Genomic DNA, 24,811 nt, shown 5'->3' on the forward strand with positions numbered 1-24,811 from the left:
CCTCGGTGGGAGACAGCCGACTTGTTGAAAAAAAAAAAAAAAAAAATATATATATATATATATATGTATATAATGTATATACAGTGGACCCCCGCATAACGATTACCTCCAAATGCGACCAATTATGTAAGTGTATTTATGTAAGTGCGTTTGTACGTGTATGTTTGGGGGTCTGAAATGGACTAATCTACTTTACAATATTTCTTATGGGAACAAATTCGGTCAGTACTTGCACCTGAACATACTTCTGGAGTGAAAAAATATCGTTAACCGGGGGTCCACTGTATATATATATATACGTATATTTTTTTTTTTTCAACAAGTCGGCTATCTCCCTCCACCTTAAGATGACCCACAAAAGAAAACACAGTCATCATCATTCATTCAATAACTGTGTTGTCTGAACTATGTATACATCACAGTTATAATGACCCTCTGAACTGTAACATTATCATCCATACTCCAGAGTACAGGCACTCCTTCCCACCTTCAGAGCTCAAATCTGACTGTTTTCCCTGATTTCCTTCATAAATGTTACCTTGCTTGCACTCTGAAAGCAAGTCAGGTTCTTAAAACAATTGATTTCATACCTCTTGTATGCTTGTGCATGCCTGCTGTATGATCAAGCCTCTTTCACTAAAACTTCTTCACTCCCTCGAACCCTTCGTGAGATGATTCTTACCCCTTCTTCCCTTCACCCTAAATTTATACTCCCTCTTGGTCATCCTATTGTGCTCCGCCCTTTCAGAATAATGAAATCAACTCAGCATTCCTTTTTTCACCCTCTAAATTATATCTTTCATAATGCTACACTTCTACGCTTTTCATTCTCTGCATAATATTCACACCAAACATTACTCTGAAACATTACATTTCCACTGCCTTCAACCTCCTCTCCAACACACTCCCTATTCTTCATTTATTCTATGATTCACCTTGTCATCTGTTGGCCCATTTTCTGCCCCCTGTTCTTGGATATCTAAATACAGCCACCTCTTTCATGAACATTTCCTTCATTCTTACATATAATATTTTGTGCTCTTTTTACATTCACTTTCAACTTCCTGCCTCTACACATTCTCTCAAACCCCATCCACTAACTTCTACAACTTTTTTCTCTAATTTTCCTAAAGCACTTTATCAACGAAAGTCATTACTAAAGAGCAACTATGATGACTCATATCTGATATATCTTTTAATTAAGCCCACACCTTTCCTCATCACTAGCATTTACTTGTTTTATAACCCCATCAATACATATATTCAACATCCATAGTTGGTGGACAAACTAGGGAGAGTGTATAAAAGAAAGAAATTAAAAATTAATATGGAAAAGAACAAGGTGATAAGGGTAACAGAAAGTGTAGGCAGTGGTAGATTGCATACCAGATTGGGGGAAGGTAGTATGGAGGAAGTGGATGATGTACAGTGGTACCTCGGGATACGAAATTAATTCGTTCCAGAAGGCTGTTCGAGTGCCGATACCGAACGAATTTGTTCCCTTAAGGAATAATGTAAATTAGATTAATCTGTTTCATACCCCCAAAAATATACTTACAAAAGCACTTACATAAATACACTTACATAATTGTTTGAGTTTTGAGCTGTTTGTGTCCCAAGGTACCACTGTATTTAGATATTTGTCAGCAGATGGGTCTGTGAAAGATGAGGTGAACCATAAAATAGTTGAGGGGAAAAGAAAAGCAAAGATGAGTGGTGTATTGAGGTATCAGTGGGAATAAAGCAGTATATCTGTAGAGGCAAAAAAAAAAAAAAAGAAATTGTACCAGAGTACTATAGTGGTACCATTATTATTATTATTATTTTATTATTATTACTATTATTAATGTGTATTTATTTTTAATATGATTTTCTTTTAAGATTTCTTCTGACATCTTGGTCATCCTGTTGTGCTCCACCTCCCACTTAGGAAGCATGATTCGAAAATGGAGACATATTCGCCATTATTCATTCAAAAGCTGTGTTGCCAAAAGTGTGCAGACATTTCAGTTGAAATGGCTCACTGAACTACAAGTTCACCACCCCGTTTTCAGAATGCAGGCACTATATTTCCTACGTCCTTGTATTCAGAAATCTAAAAATATAAATTTTAATTTCATTCCTCATGTGTAATATTTTCTTCTAGGGTTGGCACCTGGCACATCAGTACCGTGGAAAAAGGATCCAAATGATCCTAATGATGATTGGTGTGCAGTTTGTTGGGATGGAGGTGATCTTATCTGTTGTGACTTTTGTCCAAAGGTTTGTATGTTAAGGATATTTATAAACTCTTGTAAAGTAATCTTTATTCAGACGGTCACAGTATTAAAAATGAAAATTTAATAAAAGAAAAATGTATTAAACCTTCACTGTCAGTCCTGTAATATTACGGCTTGCAAGTCAGTGTCAGTCCCGTTATACTACGCCAAAATTCTAGCAGCTTCCAATCTTGCAGGAGAAAACTGGTAGGCCTACGTATGAAAGAATGTGTCTGAGTGGTCAGTGTGCTCAGTATAAAAAAATTCCTGAAGATGCGGTGCATAATGAGAAAAAAAAACACTGACTGTATTTTTTGTATTTATGGTTGTATTCTTGTTTTCTTGGTCTCATTTGATAGAATGGAAGATATATTAGAGAACTGGAGATGATTTTGAATGGTTTACTGTCTAAAAGTACCTTGAAATTGAGCTCAAATTCGCGGATGTGTTCGATTTTTGCCGATGTTCAAGAGTAAACAAATCATGTCACGCATTCAATACACATCACTTGGTGGTCTGCTATGCTTTCACAAGTGTCCTGATATTATTTATACAATTTTTACAATAATGCAGTAGTCTGCATTACAGTAAATCTTATATTTTTTGTGTGAATAAAAGTTCAAAATGGTAAGCAAGCATAATAGAAGAGGGACCTGGCGATGTGATTAATCAACAAAAAAAAATTTTTATTTTAGTGCTAGAAATGTTTGCATTGTTAATTCTGGACCCAATTTTTGAATTGGCCATCCTTAAATTGTGTATGAAATTGGCCAAATTACCAATTTCTGATCACTTTATTTATTGGGTAGTTGAAATCAGTAAATTGTCGGTTTCTTGTACTCAGTCAGTAGAACAAAAGGAGTTCTGGCGAAATAGCTATGAGTTTGGTCAACTAGAGTAATGGAATCGGCCGAAAATAGGGCTCAAAGTGGACGAAATTGCCGATGCGTAAATATCACCAAGGCTGCTAACTTTGCAAGAGCGTAATTCCGTAAGTTTTCCATCAGATTTTGTACTTTTGGTTTCATTACCCTGGGGAAAAGATTCTCTTATTTCATAAGTTTTTTTTTTTACACAGAGCAAGTTTGTGAGCAGGAGTCTCAACACTGAAAGCGTTGATATGAATTAAGGTTATGGATTAGCTTTAAATAGGCCAAAGGCATAAATGGGATATTTTCTAATTCTTCAGAATATGATTATGTAATATAAAATACTTTTTTTTCTTTTTTAACATGTCAGCCATTTCCCATTTCATCATCATTCAACACTTTCACCATCACTCATACATAATCACTGTCTTTGTAGAGGTGCTCAGATATGACAGTTGTTTAAAATACAGTAGATTAAATTTTAAGATGGAATTAAATTAAGTGAAAAAATGTGCCTGCTAGAGAGCATTTTTGTTTTAAAATTCAATACAGCCTCTCATCACTTAGCGATGTACGTACTCGTTTACTGATGACTCGGACTTACAACGGCCTCTCTGACCAGTATGCATACCTAAATAATGTATATTAGAGCTGATTTCCGCTATTCTGTTTATTATAATGTACAATACACTTCTGTATAAACATTTAAAAATATACGAAAAATGTTATAAATGGTGCAAGGGTGACGTTAAAGCAATATCAAAGATGGTTGACATAAACCCATTGCCGTTATAGTATGCTCCTCGTTTAGCAACGGATTCGTTTACCAATGTGGTATTAGGAGAAGAACTCCATTCTTAAGTGAGGAGAGGCTGTATACAGTATCGTATTTATGTATATAGGAAAGTGTTATTAATGCTGATAGTAAATACTAGCAACTACCGGATTACAAAAAATTCTTCCTGCATATTTTGAGGATTTTCTCAAAAGTCTCAAGCTTTAGCCTAAACTATGTGTGAGTCTGGCATATTTCTTTTTTTTTTTCCAGAGTTCTGATGAAGAATTCTTAGTGAGTTTGGAAGGTTTTATGCCAACCATCCTTCCCTTTTCTAGAGGGTATTTTGACATTCAGTTTTTATGAACTTGTGAATTGTTGTCGTATGATACGTTGATCTTGGGTTTTATTTCAAGCTTTTTCTTTCTTACAGGTATTCCATGTGCATTGTCATATTCCAACACTGACGCACCTTCCCACTGAGAACGAAAAATGGCAGTGTATGCTCTGTACAGACTTGGACAGCCTGCAGCTCTATGATTCTGATGAAAAATCAAAACGGAAATTGGGACTAACATCACGTGATATAAAAGTTGCCCAAAGAATATTGCTTGAACTCTATTGTAATTATGAAGCCTCTCAACCTTTTCGAGAACTTGTTGATAGGGAGGTATGTGTTTAAACATTTTACGTTTAAAATCAATTGCCGTATTCATCATGAATTTTACAAAGATTGATTTGTGCTTTTATCCTGTGTATGACACAGCACTTTGTTGAGGAGGGGTTTCGGGATATTGGCAGTTTGGAGGGATATGTTGTGTATCTTTATACGTATATGCTTCTAAACTGTTGTGTTCTGAGCACCTCTGCAAAAACAGTGATTATGTGTGAGTGAGGCGAAAGTGTTGAATGATGATAAAAGTATTTTCTTTTTGGGGATTTTCTTTCTTTTTTGGGTCACCCTGCCTTGGTGGGAGACGGCCGACTTGTTGAAAAAAAAAAAATTACTTTTATGCTTACACTTTTATATTTACACTTACCTTGGAGGAGATGTTAGTTTAATTAGTTAGTTTGATGGAGGAGATGCAGGCAGAAGCTTGGGGGTGGTGGAAGATATGTAGCAGGGTGGCGTATGTTCATTGGCCCGATACACATTCAGCAACATTGGAGAGTTACTTTCGTGTCGTGTTTCTATCGCTTACTCGCTTAACTTACTTGCTACACTGTTAATTCTACACTTTATCGCTGGCTGGCACTATAGTCTTTATTGATACCTGCTGCTTTAGTATGGTACATATCGTAGAATCACTGAATTGCTGCAGAAGGCACATTCTCCCCTCTCTCTTCTTCCTCCACTTTGGTACATTGCTACGAGTTTTTTTCTTGAACTTGAATTCTGTTGTGCTTCTTTCCTTTATTACCACAGGGCTGGCACTAGAAGCTTTCTTTGGGCCCATGGTGGCTTATTTAGCAGTCACAAGCACTTAAAACAGTGGAATAATACAAAATATATCGCATGTACGCATGGTCATCCTCCTTGGCTTGTAAACGATGGCACACTGGCTTTATATGGGCTCAGGCCGTGTGGACACGTTCGGGATGAATGTCCTTAACCGAGTTCTTGGATGTTAGCCGAGCCAATATTTTGACTCAAAAACGTGCCGCTATCCGATTTTGGTGTTAGCCGATGCCGCCATTACACAAGGGTCCACTGTATTCTACTTCAAGCGCCAGCTTCCCCCAGGCCTTCCTTAAATTTATGTAGTAAGTACTGTAAGTTTTTATTTAGGTTTTGGGTATAAAACATACATTTCTGGATCAACAAGCAATGACATCTACAGGTTGAAGATTGAGACACTTATGCAGCATATGGGAATCTTTATTCAGGAAACGTTTCGCCACACAGTGGCTTCATCAGTCCAATACAAAGAGGAAGGCGTAAGGAGAGGAGGAGAATGAGGTAATCAGTCCCTCAACCTGGAGTCGATGTGTTCAGTTCATCAATCTTGTAGAATGTACAGCATAGGGCCGTAGACGTGGCTTATATACTGTAGTGAGGTGACGTGAAGCAGATGGAGGCGGGGTCATAGTGGTACCATCCACTAGTCGAAGTAGGTCTTCGTCCAAAGGTTGAACAAGTGTTGAAGAATTCTTTGTAACAAGACCCCATGATGCTGCCGTGTCTGACAGTTGTGATGAATGGTTTGAAAAACCGACAAGTTGAAGATTGAGACACTTATGCAGCATATGGGAATCTTTATTCAGGAAACGTTTCGCCACACAGTGGCTTCATCAGTCCAATACAAAGAGGAAGGCGTAAGGAGAGGAGGAGAATGAGGTAATCAGTCCCTCAACCTGGAGTCGATGTGTTCAGTCCATCAATCTTGTAGAATGTACAGCATAGGGCCGTAGACGTGGCTTATATACTGTAGTGAGGTGACGTGAAGCAGATGGAGGCGGGGTCATAGTGGTACCATCCACTAGTCGAAGTAGGTCTTCGTGCAAAGGTTGAACAAGTGTTGAAGAATTCTTTGTAACGTTTCCTGAATAAAGATTCCCATATGCTGCATAAGTGTCTCAATCTTCAACTTGTCGGTTTTTCAAACCATTCATCACAACTGTCAGACACGGCAGCATCATGGGGTCTTGTTACAAAGAATTCTTCAACACTTGTTCAACCTTTGGACGAAGACCTACTTCGACTAGTGGATGGTACCACTATGACCCCGCCTCCATCTGCTTCACGTCACCTCACTACAGTATATAAGCCACGTCTACGGCCCTATGCTGTACATTCTACAAGATTGATGGACTGAACACATCGACTCCAGGTTGAGGGACTGATTACCTCATTCTCCTCCTCTCCTTACGCCTTCCTCTTTGTATTGGACTGATGAAGCCACTGTGTGGCGAAACGTTTCCTGAATAAAGATTCCCATATGCTGCATAAGTGTCTCAATCTTCAACTTGTCGGTTTTTCAAACCATTCATCACAACTGTCAGACACGGCAGCATCATGGGGTCTTGTTACAAAGAATTCTTCAACACTTGTTCAACCTTTGGACGAAGACCTACTTCGACTAGTGGATGGTACCACTATGACCCCGCCTCCATCTGCTTCACGTCACCTCACTACAGTATATAAGCCACGTCTACGGCCCTATGCTGTACATTCTACAAGATTGATGGACTGAACACATCGACTCCAGGTTGAGGGACTGATTACCTCATTCTCCTCCTCTCCTTACGCCTTCCTCTTTGTATTGGACTGATGAAGCCACTGTGTGGCGAAACGTTTCCTGAATAAAGATTCCCATATGCTGCATAAGTGTCTCAATCTTCAACTTGTCGGTTTTTCAAACCATTCATCACAACTGTCAGACACGGCAGCATCATGGGGTCTTGTTACAAAGAATTCTTCAACACTTGTTCAACCTTTGGACGAAGACCTACTTCGACTAGTGGATGGTACCACTATGACCCCGCCTCCATCTGCTTCACGTCACCTCACTACAGTATATAAGCCACGTCTACGGCCCTATGCTGTACATTCTACAAGATTGATGGACTGAACACATCGACTCCAGGTTGAGGGACTGATTACCTCATTCTCCTCCTCTCCTTACGCCTTCCTCTTTGTATTGGACTGATGAAGCCACTGTGTGGCGAAACGTTTCCTGAATAAAGATTCCCATATGCTGCATAAGTGTCTCAATCTTCAACTTGTCGGTTTTTCAAACCATTCATCACGACATCTACAGGTGTAAGGTTTCAGAAAAAAAAATCAGTATTTCTTGATGAAATAAGAATTTAAAAAAAAAAAATCTGCCCTTTTTGAGGTGCAAGAAACTAATCTTAATTTTCCCATTCATTATTGACATCGCACACCATGAAATTACGTAAGTGTTGATTTCATGAAATTAACTCTAACTTTATGTGAGGGGTCTACTCTACTGAATTATATATACTTTTTATATAATTCTCATTTTTAATTGTAAGCTGGACACCTCTTGTAGTTCATTATAGTTCTCCTTGCTCAATTTAATGTTTTACCCATGCTGCTTTTGGCCCTGATCAGTAGGTACTAGATATATTTTGATAAAGGATGTGCCAAATTATTGGTATTGGCCTAAATTGAGTACAGTAGTACCTTGAGTTTTAAACTTAATCCGTTCCAGGAGCTAGTTCTAAAGTCGAAACGTTTGAAACTCAAAGCAGTATTTCCCATAAAAAATAATGTAAATCCAATTAATTTGTTCCTGCTGTCAGGAGGCATGACAAAATAGTACTTCAATATGACACTATTATCAACTCTATGGCTTATTTATCTATCACAGTTCACTATGACATAAACAATATAAATACAGTTGCCCCTCAATAATCGTAAGGCTCGAAAGTTGTAATTTTCGAAAATAGTAATGTTATTTTTGTCAAAACATTGACTCGCAAATTGTTGTTTGACTCGCAAATAGTCATTCGTCTGGGACGTGTACACACAGCCACGAGCCACCTCACACTCCATTCCCAGCCAGTGTGCCACTGTTTATCAGTGAGCGAGGATGATCCCACAAGTTCATACGATACATTTCATAATATTCCATTCGTTTTGATGCTTGCAACTGCTAAATAAGTCACCATGGCTCCAAAGAAAGCTTCTAGTGCCAGCCCTTTGGTAAAGAGTGTGAGAAACACGTATAATTTAAGAAAAAGTTTGTAGAAAAATATGAAGGTGGTGGTGGTAGAGTGGTAGCAGTTGTGATAGTGGTAGAGGTTGCTAGCAGTTGTGATAGTGGTAGAGGGTGGTAGCAGTTGTGATAGTGGTAGAGGGTGGCAGTGATGGTGGTAGAGGGTGGTAGTGGTTGTGATAGTGGTAGTGATGGTGGTAGAAGATAGTAGTGATGGTGGTAGAAGGTGGTAGTGGTTGTGATGGTGGTAGTGGTTGTGATGGTGGTAGCGGTTGTGATGATGGTAGAGGGTGCCTTCTTCAGTGATTCAGTGATTCTACCAACTCCTCCAATGTTGTTGGAGTTATATAGGGCTACAGAAAACACCGCCGCCTCAGCTGCTGCTTCACCACCATTATTTTTTTTTTTTTTATTATCACACTGGCCGATTCCCACCAAGGCAGGGTGGCCCGAAAAAGGAAAACTTTCACCATCATTCACTCCATCACTGTCTTGCCAGAAGGGTGCTTTACACTACAGTTTTTAAACTGCAACATTAACACCCCTCCTTCAGAGTGCAGGCACTGTACTTCCCATCTCCAGGACTCAAGTCCGGCCTGCCGGTTTCCCTGAATCCCTTCATAAATGTTACTTTGCTCACACTCCAACAGCACGTCAAGTATTAAAAACCATTTGTCTCCATTCACTCCTATCAAACACGCTCATGCATGCCTGCTGGAAGTCCAAGCCCCTCGCACACAAAACCTCCTTTACCCCCTCCCTCCAACCTTTCCTAGGCCGACCCCTACCCCGCCTTCCTTCCACTACAGACTGATACACTCTTGAAGTCATTCTGTTTCGCTCCATTCTCTCTACATTATGGACAGCTTATGCACTCAGTGGCCTTTATACACCCAACAACAACAACACAACACCTCTTGTGACATTCATAATGACTTATTTTATTCATTGTAGAGTATATTCCATGTTTCTATGTTATTGATATTGTTTATTATGTCATATTAGTTGAATTATGATAGATAAATAAGCCGTAGAGTTGATATTAGTGTCATAGTCTCCAACAATAAACTCGCCTCCCCTCCCTCTGCCCCGTCTGCCATACACCAACAAAAGTCTTCAATAAAGGTAAGTGTGATGTTAAATGTTCATATATACATTTTATTAGTACTTGGCATTCTTTTCTGCACGTAAATCTATATTTAAGCTAGGGAAGTGACCTAGAGTCCTTATGGAGGAGTATTCCCCTTCCAAACAATAACCTCTCTTCCCTCTCTCCTCCCTGTCTTCCATTCATCAACAGCAGCCTTCAATAAAGGTAACTGTCATGTTGAATGTTCATTCTTTTGTGCATGTAAATCTATCTTTAAGGTAAAAAAAAAAATTGTTGATACTTCTGGGTGTCTGGAATGAATTAATTGGATTTACATTATTTCTTATGGGGAAAATGGATTCGCAAATCTTCAATTTTGATAATAGTCACTCTCTCTGGAACGAATTAATTATGAAAAATGAGGGTCCACTGTAACATAAAAACCTGATATACACTCTAGAATGAATAAAATATGTATGTCATTACGTATGTGGTGGCGGGATAAGACGCAGTCGTGGGCATTCTTGCTCCAGCTATGAAAACATCTTCCCATTCTTTCCTCCTTCAGACATGTTAGTATAAGAGAAAACAGAGTTTGTAATGCTAACTGCATTAGATCACTTCTTTTGTAAGAAAACCATAATGTAGAAATGAAATGGTGTACGTACACCATTTACATACCTTGCAAAAGATAGGCTTTAAACTCAACAACTTGCACCTGTGCTGGCATGCAGGAACACATTAAAATCATTGAGAGTGTGTTATTAGCCATGAAGATGCCATATTAATAGTAATAATAATAATCACTCTGAGGCGCATTAAATGCTGTATAAAATGTTAATATGGACATTTTGCTTAATCCATCTGTGATATTTTTTCAAAATTATATAATAAACATGCTGGTATCAACAACAACAACTGGTTTGTTTACAAAACTCGCAAACATGGGGGTTACATACCTACCACCCTTTGATACCTACCTACCATGCTATTCACCTTGCACCCTATATTAAGACCATTAAGACTACAAATATTTTAAGGCAAGTAATGAGTGTACTGTATATGCATTTTATTGCTCTAAGGCACTTTAAATGCTTGGTATATAATGTAATGTTTGCTCGAGAAACAAAGCCAGACTGACTCACGACGCCTGCGCAAGGAGGCGCGCAGGTGCAGTGGCAGGCAGACAGGTCTGGTACGCGCTTCAAAACACGGGGCACGTTTGATACTCTGGACAAAATTGGTGCGAAAAGTGGTCAAAACTCAAAGCGTTCGAAAATCGATGTATTCGAAACTCAGCGATCCACTGTATGTACTTGGTATTGGCGACTATCGGCGAATTTTGATGGTATCAGTATCGGGAAAAGTTTTGGCATTGTTCCGTCAATAATTTTGATATTGTCCCTGTTACAAAAAACGCGATTCTAAAAGCTTAGAGATCTCCAGTGAATACTAGAAAGGACTGCCCTTCTAGCATCCAGCCTGTTACTGGGTTTTCGTAACAAGTAGTCAGTATCCTTGTCCAATTATCCATTAGAATACAGTATGATTCAATAGTGCTTCAGGATTACAACTGGTAGGCTACTAACTAGAGAAATTAAAATTTAATAAATTTATTAAGTCTAGAGGTATATTATCAAATTAAATTATATTAAATTAATCACAGTAATCAAAATAATATCACTTCTCTCGTTTACAATATTATTGTGCTGAAAGCACATATCACATTTATAATTCTTAAGTACCGTCTGGTACATTAACATTTAATAAGATATTACAAATATGTACAAGTTTGTGTATGCGTGTAAGTGCTCTAAGTAGTTTGTTATGTCTCACGACTCAACTAGACTTAAACAAGTGACTGACAAAGACCTCTCATAAACTAACTTCTTAACCGACTGGCAACCAGAACAGTCTGCTTGAACAACAAAAAGAATGCTAAGCCCAATAGCAATACAACAAGCAACTGCAACACAGAATCAGGAACAAGGAGATAATATAACGACACTAAGTAGGGACCATCAGCAGATCCTCCACAAAAGTTACAAAACTCCCATACTACTGAATCTATGTTCAGCATAAGAAAATCCCTGACTGTGATAATACACAGAAACCAGTACAAATTAGGTGAGAAGCTACAGCTCAGGACCTGAGATGTTTCGAGTGTCTATGTGACACACAACCTCAGTACAACGTCGAAAATCACTAAGTCTATACAATGTTCTGTGAACAGAGTTCTACAGAACTAACAAGAATAATGAGACAGACAATCTGTCCAACCACCAAGAGAGTCTAGAGCAGACTGAATACTTCAGGCGAGGTGAGGACACCCCCCCCCCCTCGATCACGTGATAGCTCCGTGGACAACTGCAGCTCAGAAGCCGGCAGAATAACGAGCAAAGAGCGATAATTACAGTAGTTAGACAATCAAGACTTGAACTGAGCACATAATATGTTACATCCTACCTAACAAAGGAAGCTACATCAAATAACAATATAAAGCAATACATTTACGATTTAGCTATTATCGCAAATATAAGCAATATAAAATTAAATGAAAAAGTAATAATTATATATATATACATAATAATCATTGCAACCCATTCAGGGGTTGCAACAGTCCCATTGTTCCAAAAGTTGGTTGTTTTATTCTTCACCTGCCTCTTTTGTCCTTCCTCCATCCTTCCTCTCTCCTCCCTCTTCCTCCCTCCTCCCCCTCTTCCCCCCTCTTCCTCCTCCCCCTCCTTCCTCTTCCTCCTCCCCCCTCCTTCCTCTTTCTCCTCCCCCCTCCTTCCTCTTCCTCCTCCCCCTCCTTCCTCTTCCTCCTCCCCCCTCCTTCCTCTTCCTCCTCCCCCCTCCTTCCTCTTCCTCCTTCCTCTTCCTCCTCCCTCCTCTCCCTCTTCCTCCCTCCTGTTCCTCCCCCTCTCCTCCTCCTCTCTCCCTCCTCCTCCCTCCCTCCTCCTCCCTTCTCCTCCCTTCTCCTCCCTACTCCTCCTCCCTACTCCTCCTCCTCGTCCCTTCTCCTCCTTGTCCCTTCTCCTCCTCGTCCCCCCTCCTCCTCCCGCTTCCTCCTCCTCCTCCCGTTTCCTCCTCCTCCTCCCGCTTCCTCCTCCTCCTTCCTCCTCCTCCTCCCTCCTCCTCCTCCTCCTCCTCCCTCCTCCTCCCTCCTCCTCCTCCTCCCTCCTCCTCCTCCCTCCTCCTCCCTCCTCCTCCTCCTCCTCCTCCTCCTCCCTCCTCCTCCTCCCTCCTCCTCCCTTTCTCCTCCTCCTCCCTCCTCCTCCTCCCTCCTCCTCCCTCCTCCTCCCTTTCTCCTCCTCCTCCCTCCTCCTCCTCCCTTCTCCTCCTCCCTCCTCCTCCTCCCTTCTCCTCCTCCCTTCTCCTCCTCCCTCCTCCTCCTCTTCCTCCTCCTCCCTCCTCCTCCTCCCTCCTCCTCCTTTCTCCTCCTCCTTCCTTCTCCTCTCTTCTCCTCCCTCCTCCTCCTCCCTCCTCCTCCCTCCTTCTCCCTCCTCCTCCTCCTCCCTCCTCCTCCTCCCTTCTCCTCCTCCCTCCTCCTCCTCATCCCTCCTCCTCCCTCCTTCTCCTCCTCCCTCCTCCTCCATCCTCCTCCTCCCCCTTCTCTCCCCCCTCCTCCCCCTCCCCCCTCCTCCCCCTCCTCCAACTCCTCCTCCTCCTCCTACCTCCTCCTCCTCTCTCCTCCTTCTACCTCCTCCTCCTCCTACCTCCTCTTCCCTCCCCACCTCCTCCTCCTCCTCACTTTCCTCCTTTTCCTCCTTCCCTCCTCCTCCCCCTCCTGCTCCTTCTCTCCTCCTCCCTCCCTCCCTCCCTTCCTCCTCCTCCCTCCCTCCCTTCCTCCTCCTCCCTCCCTCCCTTCCTCCTCCTCCTCCTCCTCCTCCCTCCTCCTCCCTCCTCCTCTCCTCCTCCCTCCCTCCTCCTCCTCCTCCTCCTCTTCTTCTTCTTCTTCTTCTTCTTACCCCTCTGTTTTCTTCTTCCTCCTCCCTTTGAATCTTTCCTTCTCTTCCTCCTTCCTCTCCCCCTTTCTCGTCCTCCTCCTCCTTTTTCCCCTTGCTTGCTTTTCTCTCTGCTTCCTCTTCTCCCTCCTTTTTCTCTCTGCTTCTCCTTCTTCCTCGTCTCCTTCCTTCCTCTTCCTCCGACCTCTTCTTCTCCCTCCTCCCTTCTCTTCCTCCGACCTCTTCTTCTCCCTCCTCCCTTCCCTTCCTTTCTATCTTCTTACCACCGCTCCAGCTACATTGCAGGAGTTTTAACTAGATCTCTAACCAAGTTGTGTGGCTGTGATGTACCCAACTCTTGCCCCAGCTTTTTTCCAGGTTTTCCACTGACAGGGTAGCATTTGTTTACATGTTTCACATTTTTTTTAATTAACACAGTGGCTGTTACCCACAGAGGCAGGGTGATCAAAAAAAGAAAAGAAACACTTCATCATCACTCGCTCCATCACTGCCTTGCCAGAGGTGTGCCTACATTAAAGTTAAAAAACTGCAGTGTGTCAACACCCATTCTTCATAGTGCAGGCACTGTACTTCCCACCTCCAGGACTCAAGCCCAGCTAACCAATTTCCCTGAATACCTTCATTAATGTTACTTTGCTCACACTCCAACAACATGTCAAGTCATAAAAACCATTTGTCTCCACTTGCTTCCATCTAACATGCTCATGCTTGCTGAAAGTCCAAGCCCCTCACACACAAAATCTCCTTTACCCCCTTCCCCCCAACTTTTCCTAGGACAACCCTTACCTTTGCCTTCCACTACAGATTAATACACCCTCCAAGTCATTCTATTTTGTTCCATCCTTTCTGAATATCCAAACCACCTCAACAACCCCTCCTCAGCCCTATGAGAAATCTCATGCCTCCTCCTGATCCCCAAACTACGGATTCTCTGCGTAATATTCACGCCACACACTGCCCTCAGACATGACAACTCCACTGCCTCCCACCTTTGTTGCAACATTCACTACCCATGCTTCACATCCATACAAGAGTGTTAATACCACTACACTCTCATCCATTTCCCTCTTTGCTTCCATAGATAATGTTCTTTGTCTCCACAGACTCCTCAGTGCACCACTCACCTTTTTACTCTCATCAGATCTGTGCTTCAATTTGTCTTTCAAAGACCCATCTACTGGCAAGTCCACTCCCAGATATCTGAATACATTCACTTCCTCCATACTCCCTCCCTTAAGTCCGATATCCAATCTTTCATTACATAAATATTTTGCTATCCTTGTTATTTTGCAATTTCCTATGTTGACTTATAATTTCCTTCTTTTGCATACCATCACAAACTCATCTACCAACCTCTGCAACTTCTCTTCAGAATCTTCAAAAAGCACATTTACAGTTGTGGGAAAATAATATTTTTATTTAAAGAAAATATGGCAGTATTCAGTAATGCTACCATGCCTCATACTTGACATTAGGATATGAGGCAGAATACAACTTATACAGTTCCTTGTAGTATTGTTGCTTTCACATTTATTTTAGAAAATAACTTTTTATGCTTTCTTACACAGTAGCCTTAGAGTTAGATAAGTGTCTTCCCTACAAAGTAGCCGAAGAGGTAAGATGCCTTCTCCCACACAGTAGCCTCAGAGGTAGGGTGCCTTCCCTACACAGTAACTCCAGAGGTAAGGTGCCTTCTCCACACAGTAGCCCCAGAGGTGAGGTGCCTTCCCTACATAGTAGCCTCAGAGGTGAGGTACCTTTCCCACACAGTAACCCCAGAGGTAATGTGCTTTCCTTACACAGTAGCCCCAGAGGTAGGGTGCCTTACCCACAGTAGCCCCAGAGGTAAGGTGCCTTCCCTATACAGTAACCCCAGAGGTGAGGTGACTTCCCTACATGGTAGCCTCAGAGGTGAGGTGCCTTCCCCACACAGTAGCCCCAGAGATAAGGTGCCTTCCCTACACAGTAGCCCCAGAGGTAAGGTGCCTTCCCTACACAGTAGCCCCAGAGGTAAGGTGCTTTCCCTACACAGTAGCCCCAGAGGTAGGGTGCCTTACCCACAGTACCCCAGAGGTAAGGTGCCTTCCCCACACAGTAGCTTCAGGGGTAAGGTGCCTTCCCCACACAGCTCCAGAGGTAAGGTGCCTTCCCCACACAGTAGCCCCAGAGGTAAGGTGCCTTCCCTATACAGTAGCCCCAGAGGTGAGGTGCCTTCCCTACATGGTAGCCTCAGAGGTGAGGTGCCTTCCCCACACAGTAGCCCTAGATATAAGGTGCCTTCCCTACACAGTAGCCCCAGAGGTAAGGTGCCTTCCCTACACAGTAGCCCCAGAGGTAAGGTGCTTTCCCTACACAGTAGCCCCAGAGGTAGGATGCCTTACCCACAGTAGCCCCAGAGGTAAGGTGCCTTCCCCACACAGTAGCTTCAGGGGTAAGGTGCCTTCCCCACACAGCTCCAGAGGTAAGGTACCTTCCCCACACAGCAGCTTCAGGGGTAAGGTGCCTTCCCCACACAGCTCCAGAGGTAAGGTACCTTCCCCACACAGTAGCTCCAGAGGTAAGGTGTCTTCCCCACGCAGTAGCCCCAGAGGTAAGATACCTTCCCCACACAGCCTCAGAGGTAGGGTGCCTTTCCCCACACAGTAGCCCCAGAGATAAGATACCTTTCCCTGCACAGTAGCCTCAGAAGTAAGGCACCTTTCCTATGCAGTAGCCCCAGATGTGAGGTGCCTTCCCCACATAGTAACCCTAGAGGTTAAGTTGTCTTCTCCACACAGTAGCCTGAGAAGTAACCTTTCCTATGCAGTAGTCCCAGAGGTGAGGTGCCTTTCCCCACACAGTAGCCACAGAGGTATGGTGCCTGCCCCCACACAGTAGCCCCAGAGGTAAGGTGCCTTCCCCACATAGTAATGCCAGAGGCTAAGTTGCCTTCCCCACACACTAACCTCAGAGGTTAAGTTGCCTTCCTCACACAGTAGCCCCAGAGGTGAGGTGCCTTCTTCACATAGTAACCCCAGAGGTTAGGTTGCTTTCCCCACACAGTAACCCAAGAGGTTAGGTTGCCTTCCCCACACAGTAGCCCCAGGGGTAAGGTGCCTTTCCACACAGTAGCCTCAGAGGTAAGATGCCTTCCCCACACAGCTCCAGAGGTAAGGTGCCCTCCCCACACAGCCTCAGAGGTAAGGTGCCCTCCCCACACAGCCTCAGAGGTAAGGTGCCTTCCCCACATAGCTCCAGAAGTAAGGTGCCTTCCCCACATGGTAGCCCCCAGAGGTAAGGTGCCTTTCCCACACAGTAGCTCCAGAGGTAAGGTGCCTTCCCCACACAGGTGCCTTTTCCATGCAGTAGCCCCATAGGTGAGGTGCCATCCCCACACTGTAACCCAAGAGGTTAAGTTGCCATCCTCACACAGTAGCCCCAGAGGTATGGTGCCTTTCCCACACAGTAGCCCCGAAGGTAAAGTGCCTTCCCCACACAGTAGCCCCAGAGGTATGGTGCCTTCCCCACACAGTAGCTTCAGAGGTAGATAAATGCTTCTCATGCAGTAGCCTCAGAGGTAAGTAGATAGGTACCTTCCCACATTGTAACCTTATAGGTAGGTAGGTGTGACTGCAAATATGTTTTGTACTACTATTCTTTTCTTACAAGTCTCAAAATGATAATATTTTTCCACCAGTTGACAGAATACTACGAAGTCATCAAAAACCCCATGGCTCTTGAAATTGTAAAGCGAAAACTTGTACCAGACAGCCCTCATCATTATGAGGGTCTTGAAGACTTTGTACGTGACATCCGATTAATCTTCAGAAATTGTTACGAGTTCAACCCAGTAAGTAGCCTTAAAGATTTATGAAAAAATAAATTTAATAATTTTTTTAATGTTCTTCAGAAGGTTTATAAATTTAAAGCCTACTGTGACATTTGCATGTTGTATTGGTATTTTCATGTTGAATTCATAATCACACAAAAACAAATTTGCTCTATCTCTCAGATAATAAAATATAACCAGGAATGATTGATCATGGCTTACTGTGTCCCAATAATTGAGTCAAACCTATTAAAAGCCCATAAAACAGACTAGGAGGTGTAAGGAGGCCTTACCAGTCCTCAGGAAAATAGGCAAAAATTTAATATTTCCATTACTTTGAGATTAATATCAGGCTGCTACTTCTCCTGAAACCAACTAAAATAATCTCTTTTTCAGTAGTATATCTTCTGATCCGTCAAGACACCAAATAACAGCCAATAAAACTCTAAAAGCCATCCAAGAAAATGCCTGAAAGTTGCTACTTTAAACCATACACACTTTAAACCATCATGCACCGTGTGGGGCAGGATTCTTTTTATGCTGTGCACACTCATGGCACAGACCCATTCTCTCAAATCTAGGTAAAATTTACCACTCATAGCATATCTGAATGAACTGAGCTCATGACGTAGAACTACGTGAGGGACCCCTGACCACAATGACATAGTTCAAAGTGGCAGTCATCGAAAGAGTTAAAAAATAGTATCCTTACTGTGAAAGACTGATTCACCTACTCTTTCCCAATCATATATTATAAGATCACCTTGTTTCTTTATTAATTTAAAATGCATATTTTTTTCTTTTAACCCTTTCAGGGACCGTCCCGTAGATCTATGGCTTTATGTTCAGGGTCCAAACTGTAGATCTACGCCATGAGCTCAGCTCACTCTGATAAGCTGTGAGTGGTAAATTTGGGCCTAGATATGAGAGAATACATCTATGTGGTATGTGTGCACCACATAAAACAAATCCTGCAGCACACAGTGTATAATGAGATAAAAAAAAACTGAAACCGTGATTTTCGATTAAAACAGCGACTTTGCAGTGTTTTTTCGTATGTTTTTTATAGTTGTATTTGCGATTTCTTTGTCTCATTTGATAGAATGGAAGACATATTACAGAAATGGAGATGATTTTGATTGGTTTTAGTACTGGAAATGGCTTGAAACTGAGCTCAAAGTAGCGGAAATGTTAAATTTTTGTCGATGTTCAAGAGTAAGCAAACGACCTCACACGTCTAATACACGCCAGCTGGTGGGTCTAATATACATTCACAAATGTGAGGATGATATTTATACAATTATTACAATATTGCATAACAGTAAATCTTTTATTTTTTTGTTTGAATAAAAATTCATTATGTGAAACAAAAATCAAAATGGAATTCATTTGTAAAGCCTGAAAACATAACTAAAGAGCAGAAGAAATGTTAGTTTAGTGCCAGGAATGCCTGCATTGTTTATTTTGGACCCTATTTTGAAATTGGAATACAGTGGACCCCCGCTTTATGATCACCTCCCAATGCGACCAATTATTTAAGTGTATTTATGTAAGTGCATTTGTACGTGTATGTTTGGGGGTCTGAAATGGACTAATCTAATTCACAATATTCCTTATGGGAACAAATTCGGTCATTACTGGTACCTGAACATACTTCTGGAATGAAAAAATATCGTAAACCGGGGGTCCACTGTATTTTGAACTTTGTGTTAAATTGGCCAAATTACCAATTTCCGATCACTTTATTTTGTAGTTGAAACAGTTGACTGAGCGATTTCTTGTGCTCAGTCGATAGAATAGAAGTAATACTAGTGAAATAGCTAAGAATTTGGTCGACTGGAATAATGTAATTGGCCTAAAATGGGAGTCAAAGTCAGTAAAATTGCCGATGCTTGAATATTGCTGACACATTAAAATTCGCGAGCAGAATTTCGTCAATTTTCCATCAAATTTCGTACTTTTTGTTTTATTACCTTCAGAAAAAGATTCTCTACCATTTCATAAGAAAAAATAACAAATTTTTTTTTTGAAAATTCTTGGACACTGGTGCACCCTTTGAAATTTGGCCTCTGGACCCTGAAAAGGTTAATTCACTCCTTTGTCACTTTTCCCTCAGACACTAAACAAACTGGAATACCATATAAATATGCCTTGATTTTATTCATACATTCTAACCTGTCATGAATATTATCTATTTTTATGTAACTTATTTAATCTCCCTACAACGTTTACAGAAAGACACAGAAATATACCAGAATGCTAAGATCTTGGAGGACTTCTTCGAACAGTTGCTAGAAAAGTGGTTGACAGACTATGCTTTTGATGCCATGGACACGCTGGATGAACCAGATACCCCAGAGCCAAAGAAGAAAAAAAAAATGAAGGAAGGTGATCCATTACTTCATATTCACTGAAATCATGTTACTGGATGATGTTTCACAAGCACATTATTTGGTCAAGATTTTTGCAAGTGTACTAAAGTGTATTTGCTATGTATGCTCTCAGCATGCTTGTCTTGGGACACTATTTGGTGTTTTAATAAATGCCTACATACCTCTTTCACTGTAAAGAGTGTCTTGAAAGAGTAAGACAGAAGGCAAGCACAAGGTCAGATGAGCTGTGTAGGATGTATTTTTTTATTACATGTATTTGATGTCAGAAGGACTGCATCACTCTTCAGTTTTGGAGAATCTTCTATTCCCAAAATTTGGTTACTATTCTGTTAAATTATTTCTTCACACAGAGCCAGAAGTTTATTCATGACCAAAGATGATCAGTAAAAGTGAGTATTTTTTAAAATTTTCTGTTTGAACGAAACAGAACTTGTAAATTTTGAACAGCAACTTGCTCAACAGCACCAAATGTCTTAGGAAAAGTTGTGTGTGTACTATCCTTTTGTAAGCGTTGGAAGTAGCTTATACACAAAATATATATCTGTTAAAAGGAAACTTGCAGACATAAGCTAATAAAATTATTAAATTATATTATTTAAGAAAAGTAGGCTTTAATTATTTTTTTAATTAATGAGTGATTTATCTTATCTAGTATTTCCTGTATTAAAAATTTAGACTTTTTCTATTGCAAAAAAATGAGCTTGGTATTGTAGAGCAGTTTCCCCTTGAAGATATTAATTTGGCAGCCAGAGCTATAATATTTCATCTCAAAATGTAGTATATACATTTTTGTTGAATTTTTTTCATGCATTTCTTTTGCATTTTGGAAGATGAAACTCATGAGATTCATTTCACAGTTTGGATAGTACCAGGTATGTGCATTGATATAGATGGCTATTTTGATGTGGATTATTTTACTCTACCCCCCAGTATGACTAAATTTAATAAAAAAAATATTTACATAATATTTTATATTTTAATCATAAATCTGTTTTTATATATTAATCATAAATCTGTTTTAGTCATGGAACAGCCAAGCTGCAGTTGGCACTCCAGTTATTTTTGCATCAATAATATATTCCAGTTAAAATTTATGTATTTTGTTAGTGGCTTAAGTGGACAGATGCACAATAGTAATATCATTGTTATATGATACCTGTACAAAATTGATGAATAATCACTGATAAAAAATATAATCCAGTTCATTGTTAAACTTTATCCACCTCTAATGAAATGACATTCTTTAAAACAAGATGGGATCCAGTGATATGAGCTTTCAAGTTGTTGCTGGCTTACTGAGTAGGTTGGTGTCATTGCATTATGCAAAACCAGGAAAAAAAATAATTTGACTAACACCCCTATAATCTGCACTAGAAATATCTGTAAGATTTGACTCCAAATTTTAAACATGGTTCACCACCGTATAGCTGCATGAAAATTTTTTTAAAAAGAGATTTGAGCATTATTTGTGTCTTGAATACATGAAGGTTTAAAGATGGTAACTAGAAGTTTTGGGAGAAAGTTCTGCATATACCACTCTGTACTGAAAATATGGGAAATAACTTACATATAATGGACTTTCTGATTAAAAGAAAACCGGAAGACAGATAAGCTATCATATATTAATGATGAGGCATTACTGAAATATTTATTGCTTTAATTTTCTTTAGCATTGAAAGTTAGTAATTTAGTTTTGTTATAATGAGAGCAGTATATGCTACTGGATGCACATTACACAGTTTAGCTCTGTGAGCTTTTCTTTCAGTTAATAGGCCATAACATTACATATAATTCATCAGCGGCTTTAGCAAGAGACAAGTTATGACTTATGAATAAGTTTCATTAAGCCGAATTATACTGCATCATTCAAAAACAGTTCTGGTAAGTGCCAATCATGTATTTCATAAAAAATAATTTGATTATTATGGTTGCTTGATCATCTTTGAAGATATATACATGGAAAAAATCTTGAACTCTGACATCTGAAGAATGAGCTGGTTCTCCTTTATATTTTATAAGCTGTAAGATATTGATGCCTTAACTAGCTGTCATCATTTTTCACTTTATTATTCTTGTCCAAGTTCTTCATTGTGTATAAGATTATTATATGCTTGAGGCATCAACTAAACATTACTCTGATAGGTGCAATGTACCCTGTGGGCATCCTCTTTATTATGATAAGGCCAGAAAACGAAAACGTGATGAATGTGCTCCTGCATACAGTATTACTTGATATTAAGAACTAGGTGAGATCTTCAACTTTGATGTGCTCTTGGTATAAAAATATTTCCCTCATGGCAAACTGTTAACTCAGAGTTACTGAAATTCTTAACAGTCAGTGTGCTATGTTACTTACTGGAACCTCTAGGAATGCAAGTAAAATTACCACAACATCTGGATGAAAATGTATTCCACAGGAAAAATAAATACAAGCTAATGTTTTAGTGGTGGTCATGAAAGATACATAGTATGGAAAACTTTTTTGGATAGGGCCTTTGTTTGTTTTGTACATATTGTCTTTACCTTTTTTGGAAAATGCAAAAACAGGAGAGGACTAGTTTTGTAATATAGTATTGATTATTGCTCTCATTGCAGGGCAATCACTTTTCCTGTATTTATTTTCATACCTCACTGCATATTGAAGTGCATGATAGCTATGTCACTGTGACTGATTTGAATACAGTACAATATTCAACATTTTATCTAATCTTCAGAAATAATGGTTACAAATTTTGTCATTTTTTGGTTTAATGAGCATAACTCACCAAATTATGTGTTGTCTAAATAAACTGCAGCATTTCTGTGTCCAGGGGGAGGTGTAGTATACCTGACTGATAAATGAAATACTATATTTTGTTTTGCGTACTTATTGTTATAAAATATTACAAAAAGGTCTTTAATGTATACATATGAAATGAAAAAAAAGTATGTTTGCTTTTTCAGCGGTGGAAATTATAAGTATCTGTACCTTTATTTGCTTCCCATATGTTATTTGCATCTAGTGACTCAGTGCTAGGACAAAATTATTTACATTAGAATATTCCAATTACTATTGTACAGAATCTCTCTGACTATTTAATTCTTTTTCAATGTGGTATTACACCATTCTGCCAATCAGGTTTCATCAAATGTGACATTTTTCATTCATCTTTTCATCCTTAAACCATAATCTTTAAACCCCTCATCTGTAGGCAAAATTAAGTATTGTAATTTATATTGAATTCAGTGCCACACTGGCATTAGATGACAATGTTAGTGGAGTAGTAATGATGTAATTGTTCATTCATTAAATGACCAACACGGTGTGATATCTAATCTTGCAAAATTATGATTAGACTTATGACTTCTTATTTTATTGCTTTTTTAATATTTTAGGGCTGATATGACTTGTGGTGTCTTGCACGGGTCACAAGCATTGGGTGCAGCTTGTTGTATATAGCAAAAGCCAAAACATCTGGTTATTAATAACTATTTAAAACCTGTAACTGAAATACTTGGTCAGTTTGATGGAATAGTCAACATTATTTTCTAATGAATTATGTGAAGAGTAATAAACTATTGAAGAATGTGTTGACTAACATTAGAAACTTTTAACATGCTTTCTGCCCTCATGTAGTGCATGTAAACAGCATTGTAAATGTAGCAGTTATGAATTTTCTCTATTTGTATAGATTTTTTTCATCTGCTGCTGTTCTTGAAGGTAGATCATGCCCCCGAGATTAATTATCAGAAGAAATGACACGTCATTTTACCATGATAAATATTGGCTACATGTATTTACCCTGAGTTTTTCCTTTTGTCATAAGACTGAAACCTTAAACTCTCATGGAAATGCTGTACTGGAGGATTATAGAGTAGGACTTGGTTGCATCCTGTATTTCAGAACTGTAATGGAATATATTGCAGCTCTTTATTATAAATATATTTAAGCCTCTGGTTGATGTTTTAATTTATACATTACTTTTGACTTTTGTATATTTACAAGACAACAGCTGTTGAATATGTGAGGGTAAATGCTGCAACAAGGAGGAGGCTGGAGGCAGTGATGTCATGTCTAAGGGCAATGTGTTGTGTAAATATTATGCAGAGAATTTGTAGTGTGGAAATTAGGAGATGTGGAGTTCTTTCTTTCTTTCAACACACCAGCCGTATCCCACCGAGGTGGGGTGGCCCAAAAGGAAAAACAAAAGTTTCTCCTTTCATATTTAGTAATATATACAGGAGAAGGGGTTACTAGCCCCTTGCTCCTGGCATTTTAGTCGCCTCTTACAACACGCATAGCTTACGGAGGAAGAATTCTGTTCCACTTCCCCATGGAGATAAGAGGAAATAAACAAGAACAAGAGCTAGTAAGAAAATAGAAGAAAACCCAGAGGGGTGTGTATACATATGCCTGTACATGTATGTGTAGTGTGACCTAAGTGTAAGCAGAAGTAGCAAGACGTACCTGAAACCTTGCATGTTTATGAGACAGAAAAAACACCAGCAATCCTACCATCGTGTAAAACAATTACAGGCTTACGTTTTACAGTCACTTGGCAGGACGGTAGTACCTCCCTGGGCGGTTGCTGTCTACCAACCTACTACCTAGGGAGATGTGGAGTTACTAAAAATTATTATTCAGAGGGCTGAAGAGGGGTCGTTAAGGTGGTTTGGCTATTTAGAGGAGATGGAGCAAAATAGGATGACTTGGATGCATAAATCTGTAGTGGAGGGGAAGAAGGGTATGAGTTGTCCTAGGAAAGGATGGAGGGAGGGGGTAAAAGAGGTTTTGTGTGCAAGGGGCTTGGACATACAGCAGGTATGTGTGAGTGTGTTAGATAGGAGTGAATGGAGACGAATGGTTTTTGGGACCTGACAAGCTGTTGGAGTATGAGCAGGGTAATATTTTGTGAAAGGATTCAGGGAAACCAGTTAGCCAGACATGAGTCCTGGAAGTGGGAAGTACAATGCCTGGGGTATTGG

At 40.2% G+C, this 24,811-nt stretch overlaps 1 protein-coding gene across 2 annotated transcripts in view; it reads left to right on the forward strand.

Moving 5' to 3' along the window:
• Window positions 1–23,782, forward strand: part of bon (tripartite motif-containing protein bonus) — a 183,977-nt gene extending 160,195 nt beyond the window's left edge. For both annotated transcript variants that reach the window (XM_070085386.1, XM_070085387.1), the window contains exons 12-15: window positions 2,147–2,262; window positions 4,336–4,572; window positions 17,322–17,474; window positions 19,688–23,782. In XM_070085386.1, the coding sequence (XP_069941487.1) occupies window positions 2,147–2,262; window positions 4,336–4,572; window positions 17,322–17,474; window positions 19,688–19,867 (686 nt within the window). In that variant the 3' untranslated portion in view covers window positions 19,868–23,782. The remainder of the gene's footprint in view (window positions 1–2,146; window positions 2,263–4,335; window positions 4,573–17,321; window positions 17,475–19,687) is intronic.
• Window positions 23,783–24,811: the final 1,029 nt, after the last annotated feature.

The sequence above is a fragment of the Cherax quadricarinatus genome, chromosome 16 (assembly GCF_038502225.1).
Source record: "Cherax quadricarinatus isolate ZL_2023a chromosome 16, ASM3850222v1, whole genome shotgun sequence".
Lineage (NCBI taxonomy): Eukaryota > Metazoa > Arthropoda > Malacostraca > Decapoda > Parastacidae > Cherax > Cherax quadricarinatus.